The sequence below is a fragment of the Panthera pardus genome, unplaced genomic scaffold (assembly GCF_024362965.1).
Source record: "Panthera pardus isolate Hobbes unplaced genomic scaffold, ASM2436296v1 HiC_scaffold_2, whole genome shotgun sequence".
Classification (NCBI taxonomy): Eukaryota; Metazoa; Chordata; class Mammalia; order Carnivora; family Felidae; genus Panthera; species Panthera pardus.
Window position 1 is genome coordinate 66,013,080 of NW_026526765.1, and position 27,459 is coordinate 66,040,538.

The 27,459-nt window shown below is 45.6% G+C and overlaps 1 protein-coding gene across 2 annotated transcripts; it reads right to left on the reverse strand.

The window, feature by feature from the left end:
- Positions 1–2,527: 2,527 nt before the first annotated feature.
- On the reverse strand, positions 2,528–24,918 carry LMAN2 (lectin, mannose binding 2). Of its 2 annotated transcripts, none has more exons than XM_019450445.2 (8): positions 24,504–24,917; positions 24,217–24,335; positions 13,245–13,362; positions 12,563–12,642; positions 12,219–12,380; positions 11,996–12,110; positions 8,916–9,035; positions 2,528–7,150 (listed from the first exon to the last, which is right to left on the reverse strand). In XM_019450445.2, exons 1-8 carry the CDS (start codon positions 24,697–24,699, stop codon positions 6,990–6,992), a joined length of 1,071 nt encoding a protein of 356 aa, XP_019305990.1. In that variant the 5' UTR covers positions 24,700–24,917; the 3' UTR covers positions 2,528–6,989. The 2 variants fall into 2 exon arrangements, with proteins under 2 accessions (XP_019305990.1, XP_019305991.1); XM_019450446.2 differs by having other exon boundaries at positions 7,019–7,172; positions 24,504–24,918.
- Positions 24,919–27,459: the final 2,541 nt, after the last annotated feature.

A 27,459-nucleotide genomic window follows, 5' to 3' on the forward strand; every position in this document is an offset into this window, starting at 1 on the left:
TATTGACTGAAGTCAAGCAATGCCAAATAATGATCATGAGAGTCTTACAATGCTACTCTTTTGAAAACAAAAGTAAAAAATAAACTATTGGGACTACACCAAAATAGAAATACTTTGTACAGTGATTAAAAGCCATCAACAAAATTAAAAAGCAACTTATTGGATGGGAGGAGATATCTGGAAACAATCTATCCAATAAGCAGCTAATATTCAAAACATATAAAGTTGTACAACTCAACACCAAAAACACAAATAATTCAACTAAAATGTGGGCAGAGGACCTGAAGAGACTCTTTTCCAAAGAAGACAGATGGTCAACAGACATAAATTGATGCTCAACATCACAATCACCAGGGAAATGCACATCAAGACCACAATGAGATAGGATCTTACACCTATCAGAATGGCCAGAATCAAAAAGACAAGAAATAAGTGTACGTGAGGATGTGAGGGGAAAAAAGGAACCCTCAAACAACTATTGGTGGGTGTGTAAACTGATGCAGCCACTGTGGAAAACCGTATGAAGTTCCTTAAAAAATTAAATATAGAGGGGTACCTGGGTGGCTCAGTCAGTTGAGCATCCGACTTCGGCTCAGGTCATGATCTCACAGTTTGTGGGCTTGAGCCCCACATCAGGCTCTGTGATGACAGCTCAGAGCCTGGAGCCTGCTTCAGATTCTGTCTCTCCTTTCTCTGCCCCTGTCCTGCTCACACTCTCTCTCAAAAATAAACATTAAAAAAAAATTTTTTAATAAAAAAAAATTAAATACAGAAGTACAATATGATCCAGTAATTCTACTACTGGGTATTTACCCAAAGAAAACAAAAAACAGTAATTCGAAAAAATATATGCACCCCATTCATTGCAGCATTCACAACAGCCAAGGTACAGGGGCAACCCAAGTGTTGCACTGATAAACAAATGGATAAAGAAGATGTGGTATACACACACAGTGGAATATGACTCAGCCATATAAAAAAAAATGAACTCTTGCCATTTGCAACAACATGAATGGACCCAGTGGGTATTATGCTAAGTGAAATAAATCAGAGAAAGACAAATACCATATGACTTCACTTATATGTGAAAACTGAAACCAACAAAACGAAGAAGATCCAGATATACAGAGAACTGATGGTTGTCAGAGGGGAGGGATGGGCAAAATGGGTGAAGGGGAGTGGGAGATACAGGCTTCCAGCTATGGCATGAATAAGTCACAAGGATAAAGAGTACAGCATAGGGAATATAGTCAATGGTATTGAAATAGCGTTGCCTGGTGACAGATGGCAGCTATACTTGTGGTAAGCACAGCATAACAGCACTGCCAATTTCTTACGTTGTACACCTGAAATTAATGTAATATTGTGTGCCAATACTGCAGTTAAAAAAAAAAAAAAGCTGTTTCTGATATGTAAAGTTAATGTTTCTTGAAATATCATATATGGAAAGAGGGGCACCTGCGTGATTCAGTTGAGTGACTGACTTCACTCAGGTCATGATCTCACGGTTCCTGAGTTCAAGCCCTGCATCCGGCTCTGTGCTGACAGTGTGTGCACCCCAGGGTCTGCTTTGGATTCTGTGTCTCCCTCTCTCTCTGCCCCTCCCCTGATGGCTGTCTTCGCTCTCTCAAAAATAAACATAAAAAAAAAGAAATATTATATATGGAAAGATACACAAATCTTAAGCTCAATGAATTTTCAGTCCATTTCCCATAGATTGTTAGTCAAATGCAAGTCTTTCTCCATCTTCATCTGACTCCCTGTATCCGTTTTCCCTAATTTTGTTCCCCTTAATCATTGTTGCAGGTTGAGTTGTGTTCCTCCAAAAAGCTATGCTGAGTCCTCACCCCAGTAACTCAGAAAATGACTATATTTGGAAAGAGGCTCTATGTAGATCAAGTTCAGATGAGGTCGCAGGGATGGCTTATCCAATGTGACTGGTGTGCTAACAAAAAGGGGAAATTTGGAGACAGAAGGAAGACGATGTGAAGACTGCCATGCAATGATGTTGTCAAAGACAAGAGTGACAGGTCTACAAGCCAAAGAATGCCAAGTATTACAGAGAATCTCCAGAATTTAGGAAGAGGTAAGGATGGATTCTCCCTTAGAGCCATCAGAGGAAACATGGCCCTGCAAGCACCTTGATTTCAGACTTCCAGCCTCCAGACTGTGAGACAATAAACTTCTGTCATTTAAAGCCACCAGTCTGTGGTACATAGTTACGGCAGCTACAAGAAACAAATGTAAGTACTAACATGGCATATGTTATACTTACTACATACTTTAAACTTACTTTATACTGTAAATATTTATTTCACCTGATTTCCCCACCAGACTGTAAGTTCCATGGGGGACTGTAGTTCCTTTTGCTGTCGTGTCCCAGGGCCTACAACAGTGTGTGGCAGTGAGTGGGCACATTAATATTACCTGCAGAGAAGACCCCTACAGGTTAGAAAACTTGACATATACACGACGGAGGAGAGGGCTATTCTTAGTCTCAAATAACAGAAAACATGACTCATGGTAGTTTGAGCAAATACAAATTTATTTATTTTACATAAAAGCCCAGCAGTCCAGGGCTGCGGTAGCCCTGGATGTCCTGAGGACACATGCTCCACCCAGCTCTGGTGCTCACTACTGCCCCCATGGTCACAGGGGGCTTTTGCACCTCTGGGGATCACCCCCACTGTCCAGCAGGAGGAGGATGGGCAAACAGCCACGCCAGCTGCCATCTGGCGCTTTTTACCGAGAGTCTCCTCGGCAGGCACAGTTCTCACAGAGCCACCCTAGCTAAGAAGCTGGAGAATTTAGCTAAACATCTGGCCTTCCAGCCACGAAACAGGAGGAAGACGAGGGAGCGGTATCTGGAGCACTTGATTCAGCAGCGCTGTGGCTTGTGTGGAAGAATGAATGTCAGGAAATGTTTTGACAACTGGCTATACATAGTGGGAAAACCAGATGCCTACATCATACTCCACACAAAAGTCAATTCCATGGAGATTATAAACTGAGTCTGAACAAAATTTTCAGACTTTTGGGGGAAAAATATTTGGAAAAGATTAGTAATTGACATTAAAATATAGACAGTAAATCATATGACATTAGAAAATCAAAAGACACACAGGCTGAGAGGTAATCCGCAAAAGCACATACCTGAAGATCCCATGAGAATGGGCATGTAACCACAAGAAAAAGGTGAGGGGCAAAAAAATTACACCACCATGGACGGATCCTTGAGGATACAAAAATCCTCAACCTGATTAGCTGAGAAATGCAAATTAAAACTTTTATACCTATCAGATCATCAATAAGTAAACATTGATAATATCACGTGCTAAGAAATGGGCAGGGGGAATCTCAGTCACCAAGGTGGGAGCAGAATGAATACAACCCACAAGACCAATCTGACAACCAGTAAGACTGGAATGTACATAAGTTACAAGTAAGTTACAACCCGGCAGTTCCTCACACTTGTGCATGGATGGAGATGGGCTCCAGAACATTTAGAGCAGCATTTTAAGAGCAAAAACCTGGAAACCATCCAAACATCCAGCAATGGCCAAATGGAGAAACTGGAGTCCACTCATGCCACATCTTGAGCCACATCTAATGCAAAGATTCACAAACAGTGCTGAATTTTAAGAGCTGAGGAATACGTCTGTGTACCATTTGTAATTTTTTAGAATGCAAAACACTACTATGCGTTTAGGGATACATACCTCTACAGTAACATTTTTAAGAAACATAAAATCAGGGGCACCTGGGTGGCTCAGTTGGTTGAGCATTGGACTTCAGCTCAGGTCATGATCTCACAGTTCATGAGTTCAAGCCCCATATTGGGCTCACTGCTGTCAGCTTCAGATCCTCTGTCCCCCTCTCTCACTGTCCCTTCCCCACTTGCACTCTCTCTCTCAAAAATAAATTTAACATTAAAGAAAGAAACATAAAAAAATCAGAATCCGCAGCAATCACCTCCAAGAGGGGGGGCACCTATTTTGGGCAGGGGACAAAGAAGGATGCAAATGCGTCAGCCACGTTTCATTTCTCATGCTGTACAACAGGTGCAGGGATATACATTTATATCTAACTTCTATATGATGAAATAACTCTGTTTTTAAACTCATGTGACAGGGCACCTAGGTGGCTCAGTCGGTTGAGCATCCGACTTTGGCTTGGGTCATGATTGTAGTTTATGAGTTTGAGCCCCACAGTGGGCTCACTGTGCTGAAGCTGCTGTCAGGGTGGAGTCTGACTTGGATCCTCTGTCCCCCTTTCCTGCCCCTCACCCCCCTCAAAAATAAACATTTAAAAATAATAAATGCATGTGGCAAAAATGTAGATTACAGTAGCGTGAACCCACATATATGAAAAAGCAGATGTGAGAACACAAATCTAACCTTCTAGGAAAGCACCTCCAGGTTTGAACTTTGAAAGGGATGCAAACAAGCCGCTGACCGCCAAGAAGAGACCAAGACCACTTCAAGATCAGCCTTCAAATCACTAGTCTACACCTGCCACTTCTCAAGCCTATATGCTCATCTGAACCACCCAACGTGGTTGTTTTCAAACTGCCCCTGCCCACACCCCACCTACTTCTTAAACCCAAACTGTAGAGCACAGAGGACTGAGTTTCATTCTCCAGATGTCTCCAACATGCAGCCAAAGGCAAGAGCCATACAGGACAGGATGCCAATTTGCCTAATAATTCAGGAATTCGGGGAAGGCCAAGATAGGGCCAAAATTAAAGGCCAAATATGGCGAGTGTAGTGCAGATTATGGTGGTTGTAGCAGCCAGAGAGTTCCAGATTCCAGGCCTCAGTCATTCATGTCAGTACAGACACGGCACTCGCCAAGGAAGAAGATGCTCAGTGAGTCAGGAGCCACCCAGCCTAGCAGATTTTTCATGTCCAAGTGGGTTAAGTGTTGTGGAGAGAAATGAGTTAATACGTGTCAACTGCTCAGAACCACGCCTGGGATATATAGTAAGCACTCAAAGTTAGCTACTTTTCAAGTAAAGAAATTGTTCTGGGGAAAGTGCTCAATAAAATATTTCTTTCAATAAGGAAGATCATGTTTTCTCTTACAGCTTCATGAACAGGCTCCCAGCCCCATGAGAAGAAAACACAGCTCAGAATTCTCTGTCACTGTGAATTTATAAACAATCTCTTGACATCTCACCTGCCAAAAGACGACCGGGTCCTATGTGTACACAGGACACATCGAGAGGGATAAGAGACCATGAACAGATCAATGAAGAGCTCAGGGGAGTGAGGGTGAAAGATTGACAGGAATATATGTTCTTACTCTTTACATCTACTTCTATCCACTTTTTATAAGAATCTCATCAAGAATGTTAATTATAAGAAGCCTGGTTACAACAGGGAGACAGGGTTGCTCTTGTTTTTAAAATGGAGAGTTGGGGCGCCTGGGTGGCTCAGATGGTTGAGCATCCAACTTCTGCTCAGGTCATGGTCTCACAGTCTGTGGGTTCGAACCCTGTGTCAGGCCCTGTGCTGACAGCTCAGAGACAGGAGTCTGTTTTGGCTTCTGGGTCTCCCTCTCTCTCTGCCCCTCCCCCAAATAAACATAAAAAAAAAATTTTTTTTTTTTTAAAAGATGGAGACTCAAATATCATTTAAGTGGAAGATGCTGGGGGCACCTGGGTGGCTCAGTTGGTTGGGCATCCGACTTCGGCACAGGTCATGATCTCACAGTCCGTGAGTTCGAGCCCCGCACTGGGCTCTGTGCTGACAGCTCAGAGCCAGGAGTCTGTTTTGGATTCTGTGTCTTCCTCGCTCTCTACTCCTCCCCCGCTCAAGCTCTCTCTCTCTCTCTCAAAAATAAATAAAACATTAAAAAAAAAAAGTGCAAGATGCTGAAGATGGCTCCGGAATGGATGGGGACACACTGTTCCATGGCGGGGTCAGGAGCACCGAAGAACAGTCTGGAGAGCAGAGGCAGGCCATGGCCAGGACAGACAGACCCAAGAAAGCTGCCAGATGATGGTACTTTCCTTTTAGCTGCCGGCTTTCTTCCACTCCCTGTGCCATCTTTCTCCCCTCGAGGTACCACAAAGGGAATACCATTACCAACCCCACCCTGTCCTTCTGTACCTACAAATCCCTTCCAGATCTTCCTGAAGCCCCCCTTAGCCCGAGTTCCCTAGAGTTCACTTGCACTTAGGTCCCACCCTCTGTGTGGGACCTTCCCCTGCCCAGAGTGAGAGGCTCAGAGAACGTGGAAGATGGCACAAGGCCCCATCCCCATGACCTCAAATGCTATGTGACACTGGGCAAGTTTCGCTTGACCTCCCAGAGCTGTGCTTCCCCATCTGGGAACAGGGAGCACAGCACTTGCCTCCTGGGGCTGTGTGGCAAGGCCGAGGGGAGGAGGCTGAGAGCTGTAAAGCACTGGCCACCTGGAAGTTACTTGAAGGAAAAGAAAAGCAAGCCCCTTAGGACAGTCAACACAGCTGAGGTTGGTTATTTCACTTTATTTAGCAAACGGTCACACTCTGAGCCCCACCAAATTGCTCCTCCAGCCTCACTCGAGGCTCTGCCTTGGGAAGAAGCTCAGAGGGTGACCAGAAAGGCCCAGGTTCCCCAGTCAGCCTCCTTTTCCACCAACACACACCGCACAGAACAAAATCACTGCTTGCATCGTCAGACACCCACCACAATGTGGTTGGGGGGCCCTCCAGTGTTCAAGAGCCACCTGCCAGGGCCCAGCTCCAGGCACAGACTCCTCCCTGCTCCTGAGATGGGTGAGGACCTCTGCCCCAGGTGTGGGGATGCCAAACCCTATTCCCCAGCCCTGCAGCTTATCCCTGCTGGGCAAGAAGCAAAATGTACGAAAATACTTTAATTATTTCTTTGAAATGGTTAAGAAATAAGGTCGTCTTGTTTTTCTTTTACAATCTCAGTAAAAAAAAGTTCACATTAGTGCCGGGGCCCAAAACCAGGCCTTCCCCAGAGCAGAGCGCCGGCCACTCAGTAGAATCGCTTGTTCCGCTCCTGCCGCTTCTGAAACACTACGGCCCCCACCACGGCGCACACGATGATGCCCAGGAGCGCACATAGCAGCAGCAGGAACACCCGCCACCCCGTTAGGGGCCCGCTGCGGAAGTTTCCCGTCGGGTCATCCACATTGTCTGGGGGAGAAGAGAGGGGGAGCTGAAGTGGTAAAGTGGAGAGAGAGGTCAGGCGGGCTCCCGGGAGACAGGGAGTCCAACAGGACTGAGCAGAGCAATAGGCCGCAGCCAGCCCTGTGTCCTGCTCACAGCTATACCAGAGAGGGGCGGAGGAATGGACACAGGAATAATCCCACTGGGACTGAGGTTCCCAGGGAGCAAGGCCTCAGGTGTCTTCTCTGAAAGGGGCTGGTGAAAACCGAATTCCTGGCCTCCCCAGGAGAGCCTGAGTCAGCACAAGGCAAGCCCAAGACCTGCGTTCACAAGCCCCACCCTGGCCCCATGCAGTCAGTGGTCCAAGATCCTGACCTAGAGAGACACAGCCCTGGCCGAAAGCGGCCCTGACTTACACCTGGATGTATTCCATGGTCCCTAGGGGGGAATCTCCCAGGCCCTCCATCCCCTGTCCTTCTTCTCCAGCCACACCACTTCTCTGCTTGCTAACATCAAGAATTCTACCAGAAACAAGGCCCTGACACATGAGATATTCTCCTGGAATCCCAACTACCCTGGGATGGGGAGCTCATAATCTCACTTTTAGAGAAGGCTGAGAGCAGGAACAGACTTTGTCAAGTTCACTAGTCTGTGGGTGAAGGGACAGGAATCTGGACTCAAGTCCTCCTGCCCTGTGCAGCCTCGGCCCTGTTCCTGCCACTCGGCCTCCCTCTGGAGCCACAGCCCTAGCCCTCCACTCCTCACTGTGGAGGAGGCCTGCAATGCCAGGCAGGAGCCAAGCTACGTTATCCTTTCCCACACAACCTAACCAGGGCAGGCCTGCTGACGTGGTCTCACCACCAGCCTCTGTTTTCCTCTGCCCCCTTCTCTGCCTCAGTCACTAGACTAAGCCCTAGGACGGCACCTAGCCCATGGCTAGGCAGTGAATGAAAGCTCTGGAACCATCTGCTAAAGCAGCAAATGGATCAACAGGTCTGCAAATGAGTTAAGCCCTGCCTGGCCAACCTTATTGGGTTGCTGGGTAGGTCAGAGCAGAGGAATTCTCTGAAAGCCCTCAGCCAGAAACTCTCCAATCAAAGGTTGCAAAAACAGTGGGTACACGGCAGGATTTGTTTAGCCCCTGAGATATTTGTAAGCAATATGAATCTTAAAAAAGTGAGAGGTCACATTAAGTGCTGGGTTCCACTCTGGCTCACACTCTACATGGTGACCTTGGGCTAGGCTGAGAGGCTCCTCAGTGCTCCCATCCTGGCCCATAGGCAAACTTCAGGGTTCTTGGATGTCTACACACATAGGAGTTTCACTTCAACCAGAACTCTTGCTCTGTGAGGAGAGACTGGTGGCTAATTAGCACCATGGAAAGAGTCCAGGCTTTGGGGCTTTGCAAAAACTCAAAGTTGATTCTTGTCTTTACTTCTTTCTAGCTGAGGAAACCTGGAAGACCAGTTGCCCTGGCTAGTGGCAGCACCTACTTCCCAGGCCATTCACTGAGACCACACACATGTTGTATCAGAATGCCCTGCATGCCACCTATACCAACAAACTGGCCCCTCTGGCTTTACTGGCCATTAACCCCGCACTAAGCACCAGCCGAAATAGGCACCAGGTGCTCACAAATCTACTCATTAGCACTAGCTGCTGATTCAAGACCCCAAGCCACAATCACAACTGGACCAAGCAAGAGCAAATGGACCATACACACTCAGCCAAGCCAGCCCCACTGCAACCCCATACCAGGCCACCCAGGCCCAGGTGGGCCTTGCATACATACCTTTGGGCGACTTGAGGAAATTGACACTGGGCTCAATCTTGGTCCAGTCAATGTTCTCTTCATCAGGTGTATGTTCTACCATCAGCTGGAACAGTTTCATGGAGATGATGTCATGATTGTCTGTAGGATCAAGAGTTAGCTTAGAAGGAGCATGGAGACTGCCTTAGGGCCCATGGCCTTCCCCAGAGAAAAGCTGCTGCTCCAGTCCCTCAGAGTGGCAAGGTCCCACAGGGAGAATTCTGCTCCTGCCTAGTGAGGGGTCTGTTTTCTTCCCAGTGACCCCCAGCAGGTATTCCAGGAGCTAGAATACCTCTAGAACTCAACATTAACAAACCTGGGAGGAGGCAGGACAGAAAAAAAGCATGGATTTTCCAGTCAAAATCACCTGGGTCTAAATCCTGAGGCAGTTTCCTTGTTTGTAAATCCAGGTTATAATATCCATCTTGCCTGGTAATCATGGCAAGAAAATGAGAAAGTACACACAAAGCAGAGACAGATTGCCCAGCAGATAGTATGTACCAGAAAAGGACCTGCAAGTTATTCTACAGCCAATTGAGAAGTCTGATCTTCCCGAGGGGCAGGCAGGCAGCTGCCAGGTGCTCCCATCAGAGACCCAAGTTCAGAATGCAGATGAACGACTCAGCAACCAGCTGAGGGCGAGGCTCTAATACCTGGGCAGTGATTGTCCCAGAAAACACTAGAGAAAGGCTCAGGTATGGGCAGAAGAGAACTTCTGCTTGACAGTAAGTGACCACCCCATTTGTGAGATGGGGAGGTTGAGATCAGAGCCAAGACAGGGGTCCTGGTCCCTTGATTCCAGCATCAGTTCAGCTAACCTACTGGAACCTGAGGAAAAGCCTCATTTCAAGAGGAAATCTGTGGAAACCGAAAAAGGGACAGCCTAAAGAGCAAGGACCTGGCAACTGGGTCAGGCAGAGCCAAGTGGTATCTCAGAGCCCAGCACACACAGCCCCGGAGGCGCAGGGACAAGTCCTGACTCTGAAGTTCGACCAGAGTTTCCACCCAAGCTCTGCCCTTCCTAGGTGTGAACGTGGGGAAATCCCTTCAACTCTCAAATTCCCAATGGTCTCAGATGTATAAAAGGGAAAAGAGGGGTGCCTGGGTGGCTCCGTCAGTTAAGCGTCCAACTTCGGCTCAGGTCATGATCTCATGGTTTGTGAGTTTGAGCCCTGCATTGCGCTCTCTGCTGTCAGCGCAGAGCCTGCTTCAGATCCCCTGTCTCCCTCTCTCTCTCCCCCCCCCCCCCCGTGCGTGTACTCGCTCTCCCAGAATAAACAAACAAAAAAAGAATTAAAAGGGAAAAGAGATCACTACATCATGTGACTCCCCATGAGACGCCTGCTGCAGAGGACGGCATTCCCAACTCTCTGATTAATGGTCAGGCACTACTGTGTAGATAGTCAATTTCCAACACTCTTTATTGGGCCTCTCCAAATACCCTTAGAGAGCATTCACCTGCCACAGATCTGGCTTTGTTTCCAGAACCTTCTCCTGACATATGCTGATGTACTACCCAATGAAATTCCAGATAACCTGAGATGAAGGACTATGACACAAGACTGACATCCAGCTGGTAACTAATTACCAAGTAATCAACGAGCAAGTAATGATTACCTAAAGCTGGGTAACAGGGGCAAAGGGACTTATTAGACTATCCACACGAAAAACTTTAAAACCCCAAAGCAACGGACTCTCTAGGAACCTCGACATTTCAAGGGTGAAGGGGAGGCTCTCAGAAACGTCTATCCTGAGGATAAATAAGCCCTTTGTCTGGTCCTATACGTTGCTTCCCACTTCTGGTCAGCAAGAGCTGACCCTGGGCTTGGTGCCAGCCCTCTGAGGACCCTGATGCCTTCTGAGAACCATGGCCAAGGGTCACTATAAAGTGTCACCCAGGCCTGGTGGCCCAGCGAGGCTTGCATAGGCTAGCAGCATCCCAATGCATACAGACACACTGTGGGCCAAAGAAGATAAGAGCCCTGACTTTATGAAGCTTACAATTCAGTTAAGCATACCTAGAAAATGAAATAAATTACATGGTAGATTCCAAGATGGTTAAATGCTATGAAGAAAAATAAAGCCAAGAAAGGTGGTAAGGAGTGCATAGGAGACTGGGGTATGTGGGAATCAGGGAAGGCCCCAGTGAGGAAGTGACATCTGAGCAAGACCTGAAGGAGGTAAGAATGAGGCACAGGTAAAAAGGCCAAAGCAGGAGGGCGCTGGTGTATCTGAAGAAGAGCTGAGAGTGATGTAAAGGAGCAGGAAGCCATGAGTCACGGCTGATGCGGTAGGGGAGGCATGGCACATAGGGCCCAGCAACCGCTACTGGGACAGACAGGGGCCTTGACTCTGCAGAAGACGAGAGGAGTGGCAAGACCTCATTTGAGCTTTAATGGAATCGCTCTGACTGAACTGGGAGAGACTGCTGGGGAACTGGTGTGGAAGGAGGGGACCACATGGGAGGCTCCTGCAGTTGTCCAAGAGAGTGAAGATGATGGCCTGGACCTGCCAAGTAGTAAGAGAGGAAAAGTAGTCTGCTGCCCTGAGAAGACAAACCCAGCAAGACTCACCAAAGGATAAGAGGTGGCATGTGAGAGAAAAAATAGAGACCACAGTGGCACCAAGTCTTCTTGGACTGAGCAACTAGAGTAACAGAGGTGCCATTTATGTCTTGGTGGCAAGATGTGGGCTTCAGCTATTGGCATGTGAAGGCTGAAATGCCTGTTGGGTATCCAGGCAGAGATGCTGAGCAGGCTGTTGGGTGACACAGGTCTGGAAAGGTCTGGAAAGGTCTGGGCTGGTGATGGAAATGTGGGACCCTGTAGCATACTCAGCCCCCTAGCTGCAGAGGGGAAGACTGCTGAGGGAGTGCTCACGGAATAAAGCCCCAAGAGTGACAACATTCCCAGATGCTAGAAAGTAGAGGAAGAAACCCAGGTGTGTGTGGAACCAAAGGAAAGAAGTTTAAGAAGGAAAGCTATCAGCTATGTCACAAGCTCCCGACAGACCAGGGAAGGTCAAGACTGAGACTTAATGCCTCCCTCGGCCCAGATGCTCACCAGACAGGTCTCCGGTGCCAGCCGAGGCTCCAAAGTAGTAGCCAGTGGGCAGGCGCACTCCCGTGATGTCGATGCAATTCTTCCACTCGTTCTTGTCCTCTAGGTCGGTCATCACCTGCAGCCAGCCAGCAAGTCAAGTACATGCCAGGTCCAAGCCCGCCCATCAACTTAAGCCTCCACGGAACTGGCACAGGCATAACCTGCCCCCATCCTGCCTGCTCACCGTCAGACGGCCACGGGAGTAGCGAACAGCCAGGAAGGTATCATGATCGCGGTTGCGGAAGTCAGCCGTGCAGCCTGCCAGCTCAGTCCAGCGGCCATCCTTGCTATGGTCGTAGGACAGGGAGCCATTGTTCACCATCACCGAGATGTACGGGAACACACGCTGAGACCAAGACACCAGTTACTCTATGGCCAGCCCATCCTGTGGGAGGCACTGGGGTAGCCCGCCACCCTGATCCCTGGAGGCCCCTTTTGTGCTGAGACCAGAGAGAAGTCTTGGTTCCCACCCCCCAGCCAACTGCCCAGTCCTTCCTGTCCTGTCTGAGGGAGAGAGCAGAGGCATACCTCTGTGGTCTCATCATTGGGATATGTGTCCAAGAAGATGGCTAGGCCATGGAAGTTGTCTTTGCTTCCAAACACAGGCCCTGGAATTAGAAGGAGATGCTTTCGTAATGGGAGATATTGGAGTTGTCCCCTGGGTACCTGAAGGACAAAGTATTGCCAGTATGGGTGGGGGAAAGGGAGGCTGATTTGTGGTCATTCGCCCAGGAAAGAGAAGGGATCTTTAAGGCAGGAGGAGGTGCAGGGGTACAGCAGAGAGGACTCAAAGTTTGAAACCGTTAACTGTTGAGGGGTCAGTACCTGGACATGTGCTCTGACATGTCAGGTGACAAGGGGGCAGAAAGGACTCCTACAGAAGAAAGGAAACCCCATCCTCTGCCCAAGGGTCAGCAACTTTCTGTCAAAGGCCAGACAAGAAACATTAGGCTTTGTAGCCACATATGGCCTCAGTCACAGTCTTCCTTGTTTTTGCTTTTTTAAAAACAGTAGAATGGTAAAATCCATTCTTAGCTGGTGTACAACACCAGGCCACAATGGGGTTTAGAGTTGAGCTGTAGGATCCAGCTATCCCTCTTCACAAAGGGACACTCCCTAGAGCAGACTCGAGGTCCCAGGTTTCCTCAAAGAGGAGCTCCAGTGCCCTAACCTGGGCAGAATGCCCCCACCTATACAAGCACCTCCCTACCTGGCACAAGGCGGTCCCGGGTATACCACAAGGCAATGCCATCTCCATGGAGATTCTTCTTCCCTGAACCGTGGACTTTGAAGTGGACATGCATCTCCCAGTCCTTGAGGAAGCAAGGCTGGAGAGAAAGCAGAGAGAGCTACTTCAGAGCTCCCTGGGCCTTCTTGCCAAACAGAGGTGACCCATACAGGTCCATCTCCTCCACAGAGACTGGACACTCCTCGAAAGAGGGGCAGGTAGCAGGGTCACAAGTGCCACTAACCAACAGACCACCTCAGCATTCTCAGCAGGAAGAGAGGGGGGTGCTGGGCCTCCCAGGTGGGAAGGAGGGAGGTCACACAGTGTCCCAAGCTGTCTGAGGCCCAGACTCTGCCCACTCTGGCCCAGTCTTCTCTTGAGCCTGGCCACAGGTTCTCACACTGATTCACCTTCCTCAACACCAGCCAAACCCATCAGCCCTGTTTCCTTTCCATCTCCACTGCTCCTGCCCCAAAATCTTCTGGAACTAACCCTATTGGAGCCACATATTTTACAAAAAGAAAACCCATTCAGAGACAAAATAACTTGTCCACAGCAGGTATGGATGGTCTTGACTCACATTCAGATCTGTCTTAGAAACTTGTATTGTGTCTTATATATCTCCCATGGCCTTCACGCCTTTAACACAAAGGGCAGCAATTCTTTTCTGGTCTTCCATCCCCACTGTCTTTCCCTTCTAACCAACCTTCTGGATGACTCCAAACCCCAAGTTCTTGGCCAGCATACCTCCTGCTTCTTGCAGGCCCAGCCGAACTTCAGTGTGATGACAGTGCCAGGGCTGGGGGGCTGGAAAGGTCATGCTCTGGGGTCTCTGGACAACTGTGATACGAAAGAAGGCAGATACACCCAGGCATTCAGGAACATCAGGTGCAGAGCTGGACACCGTCCACAATAAGGGAAACAGCCTGGCCTCATCCACTAGAAAGTTCCTCATGAAAACTAAGGTGTTGACAAATACTTTAACAGGAACCCACTTGGAGGAAGTCTGCAGTTGGGTACATGAGCAAGTATTTAAACAAAGGCCCAGGGGCACCTGGGTGGCTCAGTCAGTTAAGTGTCTGACTTCAGCTCAGGTCATGATCTTGCAGTTCTTGAGTTCAAGTCCCACATCAGGCTCTGTGCTGACAGCTCAGAACCTGGATCATGCTTCAGATTCTGTGTCTCCCTCTTTCTCTTTCCCTACTCTGCGTTCACACGCTCTCTAAAATAAATATTTTAAAAAATTAAAATAAAGGCCCATCAGAAGGCAAACTAGAACAAGATGTTGTTGACTTATCCAATTGGCAACTATTAAAGAGATCATTAATACCAGTGTAGATGAGGATGGAAAGAAACACATGTTCTCAATCAATGGGATTATTGATACTCCCATCTTCTGGGGGTCAATCTGGTTGCTGCAGGTTTTTAACAGACTCAAGACAGATCCATAAGCCTTTACACCTGAAGATACCAAAGATACTAAGCAAAAGAAACTAAGTTGCAAAAGTGCTTTTAAAAAAAATTAGTAGGAGCGCCTGGGTGGCTCAGTCAGTTGAGTGCCCGACTTCAGCTCAGGTCATGATCTCACAATCCATGAGTTCGAGCCCTGTGTCAGGCTCTGTGCTGATAGCTCAGAGCCTGGAGCCTGCTTCAGATTCTGTGTCTCCCTCTCTCTCTCTGCCCCCCCCCCCCACTCATGCTCCTCTCTGTCTCAAAAATAAATAAAAACATTAAAAATTTTTTTAATAAATATTAGTATATATAGAGAAAAAAACTAAAAGAACATGAACCAATATTAACGATAGCTGACTTTGGTAGGGGAACTACAAGAAATGTTTACTTTCTATGTTTGAATTTTGTATAATGAACATAATTTAAAAAATCAAAAATAAAAGATCAAAAACAAAAAACTTTAAGGGGACCTGGCTGGCTCAGTTAGTAGAGCACAGGACTCTTAATCTCGGGATCGCTGGGCATAATGCTCACTTAATTTTAAAAGATGTTTAAAAAAATTAAAATAAAAAACTGAGAAACTTTACATCCCACCATGGGTGATGTGGCTTGTGCGTTCACTGATTCATCAGTGTACAGTTTCAGTCAGCTGTGGGCATCAAAAACCAAGGCGATGAGACCCAGCTCCAGCCCCTAAGAATGCAGAGCTGGTGGACACCCAACAACAGCTTCCAAGTAGTGTGAAATCTTAGCCTTCCCAGCTCTTGGCCAGTTGTGGCTCTGGGGAATCTGCAGATTCTACAGGGGACAACTGAGAGGTGAGGAGACAGATAGATGGACAAAGACTCTGCCCCAAGGCCTACTGAGGGAGTGGAAGGCCTGGTGAACCAAGCTTGCTTTGGGCTGGAACCGCAAAGACAGCAACCCAAAAACAAAAGTGAATGAGGAAAGGCCCTCCCAGGGGCAGTAGCTCAGCTTGAGCCCTCTCAATCCCTGAAAAGTACATTAAAGTGACTCACCCAGGCCTCAAATTTTTCAACAAGCCATATTACAAATACAGTATCTGGCATACAATAAACAACCAGGCACATAAAAAGACAAGTTATCAACAAGGCCAGAAAAGAGGGAGAAAACAGGCTGATGGGAATTCCAGATACTGGACTTTCAAATAACTAGTTTACTATAATCAAGGGGATAAATATAAGATTGAGAATTTCAAAAAATAAAAAATTATATATATATTTTTTTAATGTTTATTTATTTTGACGGGGGGGGAGGGGGAGAGAGAGAGAACGAGCAGGGAAGGGTCTGAGAGAGGAGACAGAATCCCAAGCAGGCTCCATGCCACCAGTGCACAATGCAAGGCTTGATCTCATGAACCAAGAGATCATGACCTGAGCTAAAACCAAGAATGAGACACTTTGACTGGGCCACCCAGGTGTCCTAAAAATAACTGGGAAAAAAAGGAAAAAAAAAAAAAAAATCACACTACTAAAAAAAAAAAAAAAACAAACAAAAAGAAACAGTCCGAGAACTAAAAAAAACACAGTAACTGAAATTAACAATGTAATGGACAGGTAGATTAAAAACAGATGAAGAGAGAATCTGTGATCTCAAGGCCAGAGAGGTTAAAAAAAAAAAAAAATGTAGGATGAAGCAGAGAGAATGAATGGTAGATACAAAATTGTCAGTAAGATAGAGTGAAAAACTCTAAGATACATAAACTGGAGTTTCAGAATGAGAAGTGAGAGAACAGGGCAAAGGAATATTTAAAGCGATGTCCAAGCACTTACTAAAACTGATTCACAGACATTTCACCACAAATCTTAAATCTTACAAACCAAAGAAGACAAATTAAAAAGAAAACCAGGGGCACCTGAGTGGCTTAGTCAGTTAAGCAACCGACTTCCGCTCCGGTCATGATCTCATGGTTCGTGGGTTTGAGCCCCGCACTGGGTCTGCACTGACAGTGTGGAGACTACTTAGAATTCTCTCTCTCTCCCCTTTCTCTCTGCCCCTCTCCTGCTTGCACATTCTCTCCCTTCTCTCAAAAATAAATAAACTTAAAAAAAAAAAAGAAAACCACATCTAGGCACAAAAAGGAAGGGAGTCAGTTAAGCATCCGACTCTTCATTTCAGCTTAGGTTATGATCTTATGGTTCATGGGATTGAGCTCCACATGGGGCTCTGAGCTGGCAACATGCAGCCTGCTTGGGATTCTCTCTCCCTCTCTCTCTGCGTGCACTCTTCCCCCCACCCCTCTCTCTCAAATAAACATTTTTAGAAATAAGTGAATAAGGGGCTCAGATGGTTAAGTATCTGACTTTGGCTCAGGTCATGATCTCACAGTTTTGTGAGTTCAAGCCCTGCGTCGAGCTCTGTGCTGACAGCTCAGAGCCTGGGGCCCGCTTCAGATTCTGTGTCTCCCTCTCTCTCTGCCCCTGCCCCACTTGCACTGTCTCTCAAAAATGAATAGATATTTTTAAATTTTTAAATAATAAAATGAACACAGGATTCTATGCTTAGCAAATGCATCCTTCAAGAATGAAGATAAAATTAAGACATTTTCAGATAAAGACTTTTTAAAAAGAGACATTTTTATTTATTTAGTTTAGTTTACTTATCTGAGAGAGGGAGAGTGCAAGCAGGGGTGGGGGGGAGAGAAAGAGAGAGAGGGAGGGAGGAAAAAAATATGAATCCCAAGCAGGCTCCTTGCTGGCAGGGCTCAAACTCACAAACCACGAGACCATGACCTGAGCCAAAGTTGGACACTTAACCAACTGAGCCACCCAGACGCCCCCAAAAAGAGCCGTTTTTAGATAAACAAAAATATTAAAACTGTCTTTCATTCATCAGAGAGAAAGAAAATTATCCAGATGTAAAGTCAGAGATTCAGGAAGGAACAAAGAACAAAAAAACCCAGTAAATATGCGGGTAAAAATCTAAATAAATATTTGCATGAAACAATGTTTTAAAATAAAATTAAAATAAATGACAACAATGGGGTAAATAAAGTTAAAGTATTCTAAGATCCTTGCATTGTCCAGGAAGAAAGTACACATTATCGTTAGACTTTGGTAAAATATGGCTGTGTTTTAAACTCGAGTAATCATTGAAAAATTGGGAAGCAAGCAAAGAACTTTCGAGCTAGCAGAAGAGTAAAAATGGAATAAAAATTAACCAACTCAAAAGAAGACCAGAGAGAAAAATGAACAGAGAATGAGCAGTACAAATAGAAAGTAAATAAAAAAATAATAACTTAAAATTGTTTTAATTTTTTAAATAAAAATAGGAAGGTGGATTAAAGCAAAACACATCAGTAATTTTACTAAATGTGAACTACATTCTGATAAGGGTACATAAGATCTCCCTGTATTATTTCTTACAACTGCATGTAAATTTACAATTATCTCAAAAAGTTTAATTTTAAAACTAAATAAAGGGTAAAAGCCTTAAACTCAAGAGCTAAAACCATAAACCTCTTAGAAGAAAACACAGGGAAAATCTTCACAACACTGGATTTAGCAAGATTTCTTGGATAGGACACAAAAGCACAGACGACAACAACAAAATAAAGTGAATTTCATCAAAATTAAAAATTCTTGGGGCACCTGTGTGGCTCAGTCGGTTAAGCATCTGACTGGCTCAGGTCATGATTTCACAGTTAAGAGTTCAAGTCCTGAATCAGGCTCTCTGCTTCAGCGCAAAGCCCACTTAGAATCCTGTCTCCCTCTCTCTGCCCTCTCCTGCTCACACTTTCTCCCTCTCTCCCAAAAATAAACAAACAACAACAAAAATTCTTGCACATCAAAACATCAAGATAATAAAAAGACAACCACGAAATGGAATAAAATATTTCCAAATCATGTAACTGGGAAGGGATTAATGTCTCCAGAATATAGAGAACTCCTAAAGTTAAAAACAATTTAAAAATGAACAAAAGACTTGACATTTTTCCAAAAAGAAGATAAACAGCAAATAAGCACATGAAAGAATGCTCAACGTCATTAGTTATTAGAGAAATGCAAATCAAAACTACAAGATATCCCCTCACACTCATTAGGATAGATGGCTATCATAAAAAAAAAAAAACAAAAAAAACAAACACAGAAAAAGTGTTGGCAAGGATGTGGAGAAACTGGAACCTTTACGCACTGCTGGTGGGAATGTAAAATGGTGTAGCTACTGTGGAAAACAGTTTGATTGTCCTCAAAAAGTTGAATATAGAATTACCATAGGACCCAGCAATTCCACTTCCTAGGTGGGGAGAAAAAAAAAAAAAAAAAAACGGCAAGGACTCAGACACTCATACACACCCGTGTTCTTGACAGCATTATTCACAATAGCCAAAAGGTGGAAACAACCCAAGTGTTTATCAACAAATACATGAATTAACAAAATGTGTACCCACACAGAAGAATATTGCTCAGCCATAAAAAGGAATGAAGTACTGACACAGGCTACAACATGGACAAACTGTGAAGACATTATGCTAAATTAATAAGCCAAACACAGACAAATACTCTATGATTTCATTAAATGAGGTCCCTAAAAGAGTAAAATTCAGACAGAAAGAAGAATATTGGTTACCAGGGGCTCTGGGGAGCAGGAAATGGAGAGTCACTGTTGAATGAGTACAGAGTTTCAGTCTGGGAAGATAGGAAAATTCTGGAGATGGACGGCGGTGATGGTTGCACAACAAGGTGAATGAACTGCCACTGAACTGGACACTTAAAATGGTTAAGATGGTAAATTTTATATTATGGACATTTACTGTAATAAAAAATGTTTCCCCAATTTTCTTTTACACGTGCAGCTACATAAATATGATAATCAAATTAATTTTTTATAGATAGCCATTATATTCTTTTTAATGTTTATTTTCGTGAGAGAGAGGAAGAGAGAGAGCACGCGCACGAGCGAGTCCACACATGAGAAGGGGAGGGGCAGAAAGAGGGAGACAGAGGATCCTAAGTGGGCTCTGCATTGACAGCAGACAGCCTAATGCAGGGCTCAAACCCACGAGCCATGAGATCCCTACCTGAGCCAAGATCAGACACTCAACTGACTGAGCCACCCAGGCACCTCACCATTACATTTTTAAACACCGTTTAAATGCCAAGGAACATCTTACTGAAGAGAACGGTTTCATAAATTAAATGATTTAAAAGTGGGGGGAAAAAGGTTAAAATGGTAAATGGTGTTATGTGTATTTTACCACAAAAATAAACCAACAACCCCTCAAAAGACTAATCATATATGGAGTTTACAAGAAAACAACTCTAAGTCATAAAGAAATGGAAAAAAGGAAAAGGACAGGAAAAGATACAGCATGCAAACACTAACCGAAAGCAAGCTTGTGTAGCTATATCAATAACAAAATTTAAAAAGGGACATTTTAATAACAAAAACACTTCTTAATAAAAGATGCCCTTTACCAGGAAAATTTTGGCCTCAAAAATATGTAAAGCAGAAACTAACAAATTACAAAAGTAAAAACAAATCCACAGAGAAATTTTAACATACCTCTCTTAGTAATCGATAAAAACAAGCAAAAACATCAGGAAGAATACAGATATTTGAACCCAATCAGTAAATTTAACTAAGGACCAAACAGCACACTGTACTCAACGACCTGAGAATCCACATTCTTTGCAGACACACACAGGAAATCTTCCAGAAACCAGACCATTTGCAAGACTCAACAGACCTCCAAGAAATGAAATAACAGATTGCATTCCTTGACCATGGTGAAACCAAACTAGATATTAACAACAACTTAATTTTCTAATAACTAGAAAAGCCCTTATATATTTGAAAAAAATTTTTTAACTATCTCACCTCCACAAAAGTTAGCCCAGAAACCAGATTTCAAACGGTCTCTTTGGTGCCCAGTTTTCTGTACCTGAGAACAATGCACTGAGCTAAGACCCCAAGCTGGTGCAAGGTGTGCCTCCAAGCAGAAGGGCAACTGAGAACAGGGATATGAGAAAGGAACACCTACCCTCCTGCCCCTGGTACGTTCATAGGGAGAGGAGTTTCAGGAAAGAGTACACACAGAAGTTGAAACCTGGAAACTGATTCCTACAGGACTATCTGGGCCTTAGAAAATCTTTGCACGTGGCAGATTGAAGACTGTAGATCAGTGGAGGGAAATACCAAAATAGAGACAATATAAAGCCTCTGAAGGATTTTAAGCAGGTGCAGGTGAAGTACCAGCTGGAACGGATTTAGAAGCTGATTTTGGAAGGAGGACTAGACAGCCAGCCATGGTTTTCCACCCTAGCTGCACAGCTGAGCCAGCTGGGGAGCTCAGAAATCTTAATGCCCTGACCCTCCCCCGAGCCAATTAAATCAGAATCATGTGGCAATCATAGAACATTTTACACTTAGTGGTTTCACGTCCTTGCAACTAGTGGAAGGCAGAGCTAATCCAATAGTTAACTGATACATCATCATTTTGATGAAAGATCACTACATGATTTTGAGTTTATAAACCAACAGAAGTTTAAAATATTGAGTGTCCCTGCTATAACAAAACTCCCTGCATCTCCATCTACTATTTAAGTAAACACAGATTCTCAGCATTCACACCTATAAAAACAAAAAGTAGAAGTGGTGCTGAGGCCTGTCTCATTCTGACAATAATACCCATCCAGACAGGGACTGGGGAGACAACAGCTTATTGAGATGCATTTCAATAAACTTTTACTTTTACAATAATTATCTCAAAATAGTGTAATGAATTTATTTTGACCAACTGTGTATCAATAATAATTGTAACACCCCCCCATATTAAAACTTAGTTTCAAGGTCCCAACAAAGTTAAAATGTTTTTTTTCTAATTTATTTTTATTTTAGAGAGAGAGAGAATGGAGGAGAGGGGCAGGGAGAAAGAGAGAGAGAATCTTAAGCAGGCCGCATGCTCTACACAGAGCCCGACGCAGCACTGTATCCCAAAACTCTAGGATCAAGGCCTGAGCTGAAACAGAGTGTCAGATGCTCAACTGAATGAGCCACCCAGGCGCCCCCAAAGTTAAAAGGTTTAAATTATTATACTTATTTTAGTTACAGAGAATAGAACAAGCTAATCAAGAAGAAATTTTCAAGCATTAAATACATGGCATAGGAGAAAATTGTGTAGGATGAGATGAAAACACACATTGAATTAAAAAAACTGATGTATAATTCAGGCTGATTCACAGTGTTTAAAACACACAATGGATACCAAATTGAAATATTTAGATTCCACTGAACATACTGAAGAGTACCAAACAGCTTTATTTTAAAATGGCAATATTTAAATATGCTAGAAACTACATCCTTTGCAAATATTCAAACTCACAATAAGTAATTTGGGATATGAACTTTTAAAAAGCACAAGAGGATATATACTTTCAGACAGTACATCAGCCAAAAAAGGTCAACCACCACCTCTGCAGCCTCCACACAAGGCTCCTCAAGATGGGGCCAAATCAGCCCCTTGGGCATCCCCCTATGTCCTGTGCTCCAGTCAGTCTTGAGACTTCACCTTGGGACCACTCCATGGTCTGGACCTCGCCACTGAAACAGCACAGCTGTGTTTTTCTCTTTGCTCAGAGAATAGCAGGTGCTTAGGAGTGTTTGCTAATTCAGTCCCTCTCCCAGGTGGGGCCACGCAACAAAGAAAAGTCCAGAAACCAGCTCTCCAGCCCAGTAAAGGAAGAGGTGGTTCTTGGGAAGCACTAGGCAGAAAATTCTAAGACTTCCAAGCAATTTCTTTCAAGATTTACAGGAAACATTCCAACCTTTTAAGAATATCTGCAGGGCCAAATAGGAAAGGCCCTAGAACTGAATGGGGATGTGGGGGAAGAATAGTTACATTCCAGACTAAAAATCTGATGTAGTGTAGAATCCTCTCAGCCCTGTGACATTGCCACACCACTGACAATGCCAACCAATAGTTATATATACAACCATAATTAAGTTACTTGTAGCTGAACCAATTTCTAATAGTTCTAGCCCTATTTGTACTTTCCTTAAAAAATAAAAAATTTAATGCTATACTGAACTCACTTCCATAAAAAATGTAACACTACAGTATAATTTTTTAAAATTATCTGGAAGCCCTAAGACAGAATAATGTGACAGAACGTGACTTGGGGAGATAAAGTAGTTAATGAAATACTGAGTGGGTGGCACTCAAGCTGAGACACACCAGATGAGAAAGAACCAGGCAGGCATGAAGAGCCAGAAGGCAATGTGCCCAGACAGAGAGAACAACAAGTGCAAAGATCCTGAGGCAAGAAAGCAGCCAGAGAGGCTGGAACAAAATTACTAGAACGAATGGAGACACCAGGGGCCAGACTGTATAGACATAATGCTTGTTTATCCCTTGATGAGAGACCCCAGGCTCTGAGGATCAGAGTGAAAGCTGAAGAAAGTAAACCAAATGTCCCTAGCAAAGGAGAGGAGGAGTGGAAGAGACAGGCAGATGAGGCAACACAAGGACGGTGCAGTCTCCCAGAACTTAATGAGGAAGCCACTCAGAATGGACCAAAGAACAGGGTGGAGAAAACTAGGACAATGGCCAACAGCTTAAGCCATGGGAAGAGTTGGAATCAGGTAGGCTGGGGCAGGGGCAGCATCCGCCCCAAGCTGTGACCCAGCCCAAAATTATTCCCCTTTCACCCCTTTCCTGACCTCGACCTCCTCAGTGTGGAGTCTGTGTAGCGACTTATCTTGGCCACTGGTTATGTATGACATGCCAGTGATACTCGAGGTTCCCTAACCTCTAAAGCAAAAGTCACAGAAATTAAAACTGCCTACAAGTCCAGCTCCTCTATGCCACTGATGACAAGATCATCAATGAAACACTGGGGAAATGGATGGAGTCTGCAAGTATTTCTAAGGGATTCCTCCACCGTACAGGGGTGGGGGGGGTCAAGTGTAGCAAGTGAATTGCTGGGCTTAGATATCAGACAGATCAGAATTTAAATGTTTATACCATTCGCTGTGTTAGCTCTGCATAAAGCCACAATAGCCAACTATTTCAAACAGCCTGTTTGAGAATTAAATACAATAAGGCATCATAAGGCTAGTGCCTAACACACAGAAACCACCCAATAAAGATGTTCATTCCATTTATCCCACTGTTGAGGGTTCAATTCAGACAGCCAGAGAGTTCCGTGTTTACTAGCTACGTGACTTTGAGAAAGGTACTTTCAACTCTAAGCCTCAGCGTAGTCAGTAAAATGGAAATAACATCACTTACTTCACAAGGCTTTTGAAGAAACTAAATGAGAAAGGTGGAAAGTGTCAGGTGCAGTTCCTGACACGTAGTAGCTTCAGTAGTCATTACCTGTTAATGTCACCACTGATGAGCGTTACCAAGATGAGGAAGACCGGAGCGGGAGAGAAAGGTGCCAAGCAAACCTTCGAACTAAGCTCAGGTCTGGGTGCTGCAGAGACTGGGAGTAGTGGCTTACTTAAGGGTATACCTAACCTCCTGGGAGCCACTCACCTGGTGGTTCCAGATAGAGCCCTCTTTGCTGCGCTCATCAGGGGTCAAACGCACGTACTGGCTCGTGAGTATAGTGCTGCCTTGGAAATCCCAGAGGGGCATGGAGCTGGAACCGACCCCTGTGGGCAGAGACGGACAGAGACAGGTGCGTAAGAAGCCATTCCAGGACTGGCCTTGCCAAAGACAGGAAACCCACAAAGCTGCTTTGCTCAGGAGAAAGGAACTCCCTTGTCCAACCCTGTCCAGCCTCGCCCTCACCCAGCGCCCATTCCCGCCCCAGGCCTCACCTTGGTAGGGCTTGATAAGCGAATGCTCCCGCTTGAGGTGTTCACTGTTGCCGTCAGTTATATCTGCAACAACCGGCCCCAGCAACAGAAAAAGAAGTAGAGGTGTAGTGGGGCCAGGGCCAGGGCCGGGAAGCCCAGGCCTCCCCGGGCACCGCCGGCCCCAGCCCCAGCGCCAAATCCAGCCTTCCGCCGCCATTCTCCGTTCCTCTCTGCCACTTCCGCCCTGGGACTTCCGCCTTCCTGGTGTCCCATCTAATGGCCTCCGGCCGGAAACCCTCCAAACCTAGTGTCACCGGGAAGTTAAAAAAGCAAGGCCTCGCAGCCGGAGGGAAGGCGGCTTTATTTACCGACCAGCTCCCCCAGCCTGGTCGAGTGCTGTTACATCTCCTTAGCGGCTGCGAGGAACCTGTCGGCCAGCTTCGGCAATGGGTTCTTATGAGCGACAAGAGCTGCAACCAATCATTGAACAGCACGTTAAGCTTGTGAGCCAACGAGGAACAGAGGGATGGTTTGAGTCAGGGGAAGAGCGAGGGTCCTCTGCGAAGCGAGGCGTGCTGGGACTTGTAGTTTTTTGGGTCTTTCGCGCAGGCTGGAGAGACGAAGACTAAAACGATCCTGTCAACCTGCCGGTAATCGAGTCTGGACTAACGTTTCTCAGAATTGAAGGCGGAAGCCTGAACTCCAACTCCTGTGCTCCCTCGGACTCACTGGATGGCCCTAGATAGTTTTCTTTAGCCGTCTGTGGCCCCACCGCTCCCCAGCATCCCGCCTTTGGAAAAATAGAGGGTGTACACAGTCCCAGCTCCTAATACCCAATCGAGTTTACGCAGTAGGAGCAGACCGAAATCCTGTCCGGGACCCCAGTGATAGTTGGGACCCATCTGGATCCAAACCATGTTAGTGCCCATCTGCTGCAGCTGGAAGCAGCAGCCCTTAAAGGTTGAGGAAAGCTGGCTGTGGGCCAGAGGTCAAAAACTCCTGGCCTACAGCCGGATAAGGCTCTGTTTTACCTGCTCATGCTATTTCAATACATGATTCAAATATCGATATTTTTGGTTTGGTTTGGGTTTTGTGGGGGTTTGGGGGGGGGGGGAGAGGAAGAGAATTGAGTGGGGGAGGGGCAGGGAGCAAGAGAGAATCTTAAGCAGCCTCCACACCCAGCGTGGAGCCCTACTGGGGGGGGGGGGGGGCTCTATGACCCTGGGATCATGACCTAAGCCAAAATCAAGCGACCGACACCCAACCAGCTGAGCCACCCAGGCGCCCCTCAATATTTTTATCTACTTTTTATTAAAAAAAATTTTTTTAACATTTATTTTTGAGAGACAGAGAGAGGCAGAGCGTGAGCAGAGGAGGGGCAGAGAAAGAGAGACACACAGAATCTGAAGCAGGCACCAGGCTCTGAGCCGTAAGCACAGAACCTGATGCGGGGCTCCAACTCACCAACCACGAGATCATGACCTGACCTGAAATCGGACACTTAACCAGTTGAGCCACCCAGGTGCCCCTCAATATATTTTTTTTAACGTTTATTTATTTTTGAGAGAGACAGAATGCGAGTGGGTTAGGGGCAGAGAGGGAGACACAGAATCCAAAGCAGGCTCCAGGCTTTGAGCTGTCAGCACAGAGCCCTTCGCGGGGCTCGAACTCAGGAGCTGTGAGATCATGACCTGAGCCGAAGTCGGACGCTCAACCGACTGAGCCACCCAGCCGCCCCAATCCCCTCAATATTTTTAAACTGAGAGACTTAAATTCATATTAGAAATCCAAATTTCTAGTTTTTCAGGAAAATCTGAAGATCCAACCACACTAGGCCCATGAGGCCCCACAAAAGCTTTCCTGTGCTGAGCTAGCCTCCCCACTGGCCACTAATTTATAGTACCTCTGGCCCTCTAGACATATGAATTAATGACCGCTGTTACAGATCAGAGGGGAGGTGGGGATCCCTTGTTGGTTGCTCCTTTATTTAAAGAAGCTGTCCCTTGCGGCACCTGGGTGGCTCAATCAGTTAAGCAGCTGACTCCTGGTTAATAAAGAAGCTGCCCTTTGGGATGAATGAATTTATCAGGGTTAAGTGCTGAGACATCTTTTCTGGATCACATATTTTTAATAAGCTTACTATTAAAGTAATACGCTCATATACGTAATACAAAAATAAAATACAACAAAAGTTCCCTGCCACTCCCCTCCCTAGGGGTATTCCCTTCCAGAAATTATATCTATACAAACAAGAATATGTATGTTCCACTAGACCTCTAGGAAGGGTGGGATTTTTGTCAGCTATGGCCACTTCTGCTGCATCCCCAGCATCTACAGCAGTGCTTGGCACAAAGGAGGTGATTAATAATTAGTAAAAATATGAATATTTGTTCTAAAACCTGGAATTGGATCATGAAGAATGAGAAGAAGTTTACCAGCAAAAGGAAAGACATTCTTAGCAGAGGGAACAGGAGATGCAAAGGCCCTGAAGGATTCCCCAGGGGCATATGGGATGAAAGCAGTTCAGAATGGCTGAGGAGAGGTGGGGGAGGGTATAGCTAAGGCCAGAACTTGAAAGGCCTTCAATTTCCCAACTAAGGAACATGGCTTTTTTCCAGAAAGCACTGGGATGGTTTTAAGCATGGGAGGGGCCAACATGGTTTTCTCTGACTATGGTGAAGAGAAAAGATTGGAGGGGCATAGCAGGTGGGGAGACTGAATAGAAGGTTATTATGGCCAAATGAGAGACAACAAGGCCTGAGCCCAGGAAGCCTCCAGAGGGAAGGGGGATCAGATATTAAAAACTGATCTGCTGTGGGAAGCCAAGGAGAGATAAGCTGAGAACAGTGTTCTGTGGCCTGGAGGTACCCCACTGCTCTCGTGGAGTGGAGAAAATTAGATAAGGACTAAGAGATGGGAAGTTCTGGGTTGGCTGGGGTCCCTGAGGTAAAGATGTGGTCAAAGGTAAAATTGGCAT

Bases quoted from the DNA above. Each gene is read 5' to 3' on its own strand.
- LMAN2 (XM_019450445.2), bottom strand. From the start codon at position 24,699: ATGGCGGCGGAAGGCTGGATTTGGCGCTGGGGCTGGGGCCGGCGGTGC. The intron at 9,036-11,995 runs GTGAGCATCTGG...TTGATCCTACAG, and splicing joins TGGCACCGGAGACCTGTCTG to ACAATCATGACATCATCTCC. The intron at 7,151-8,915 runs GTATGTATGCAA...CTTCTCCCCCAG, and splicing joins TTTCCTCAAGTCGCCCAAAG to ACAATGTGGATGACCCGACG.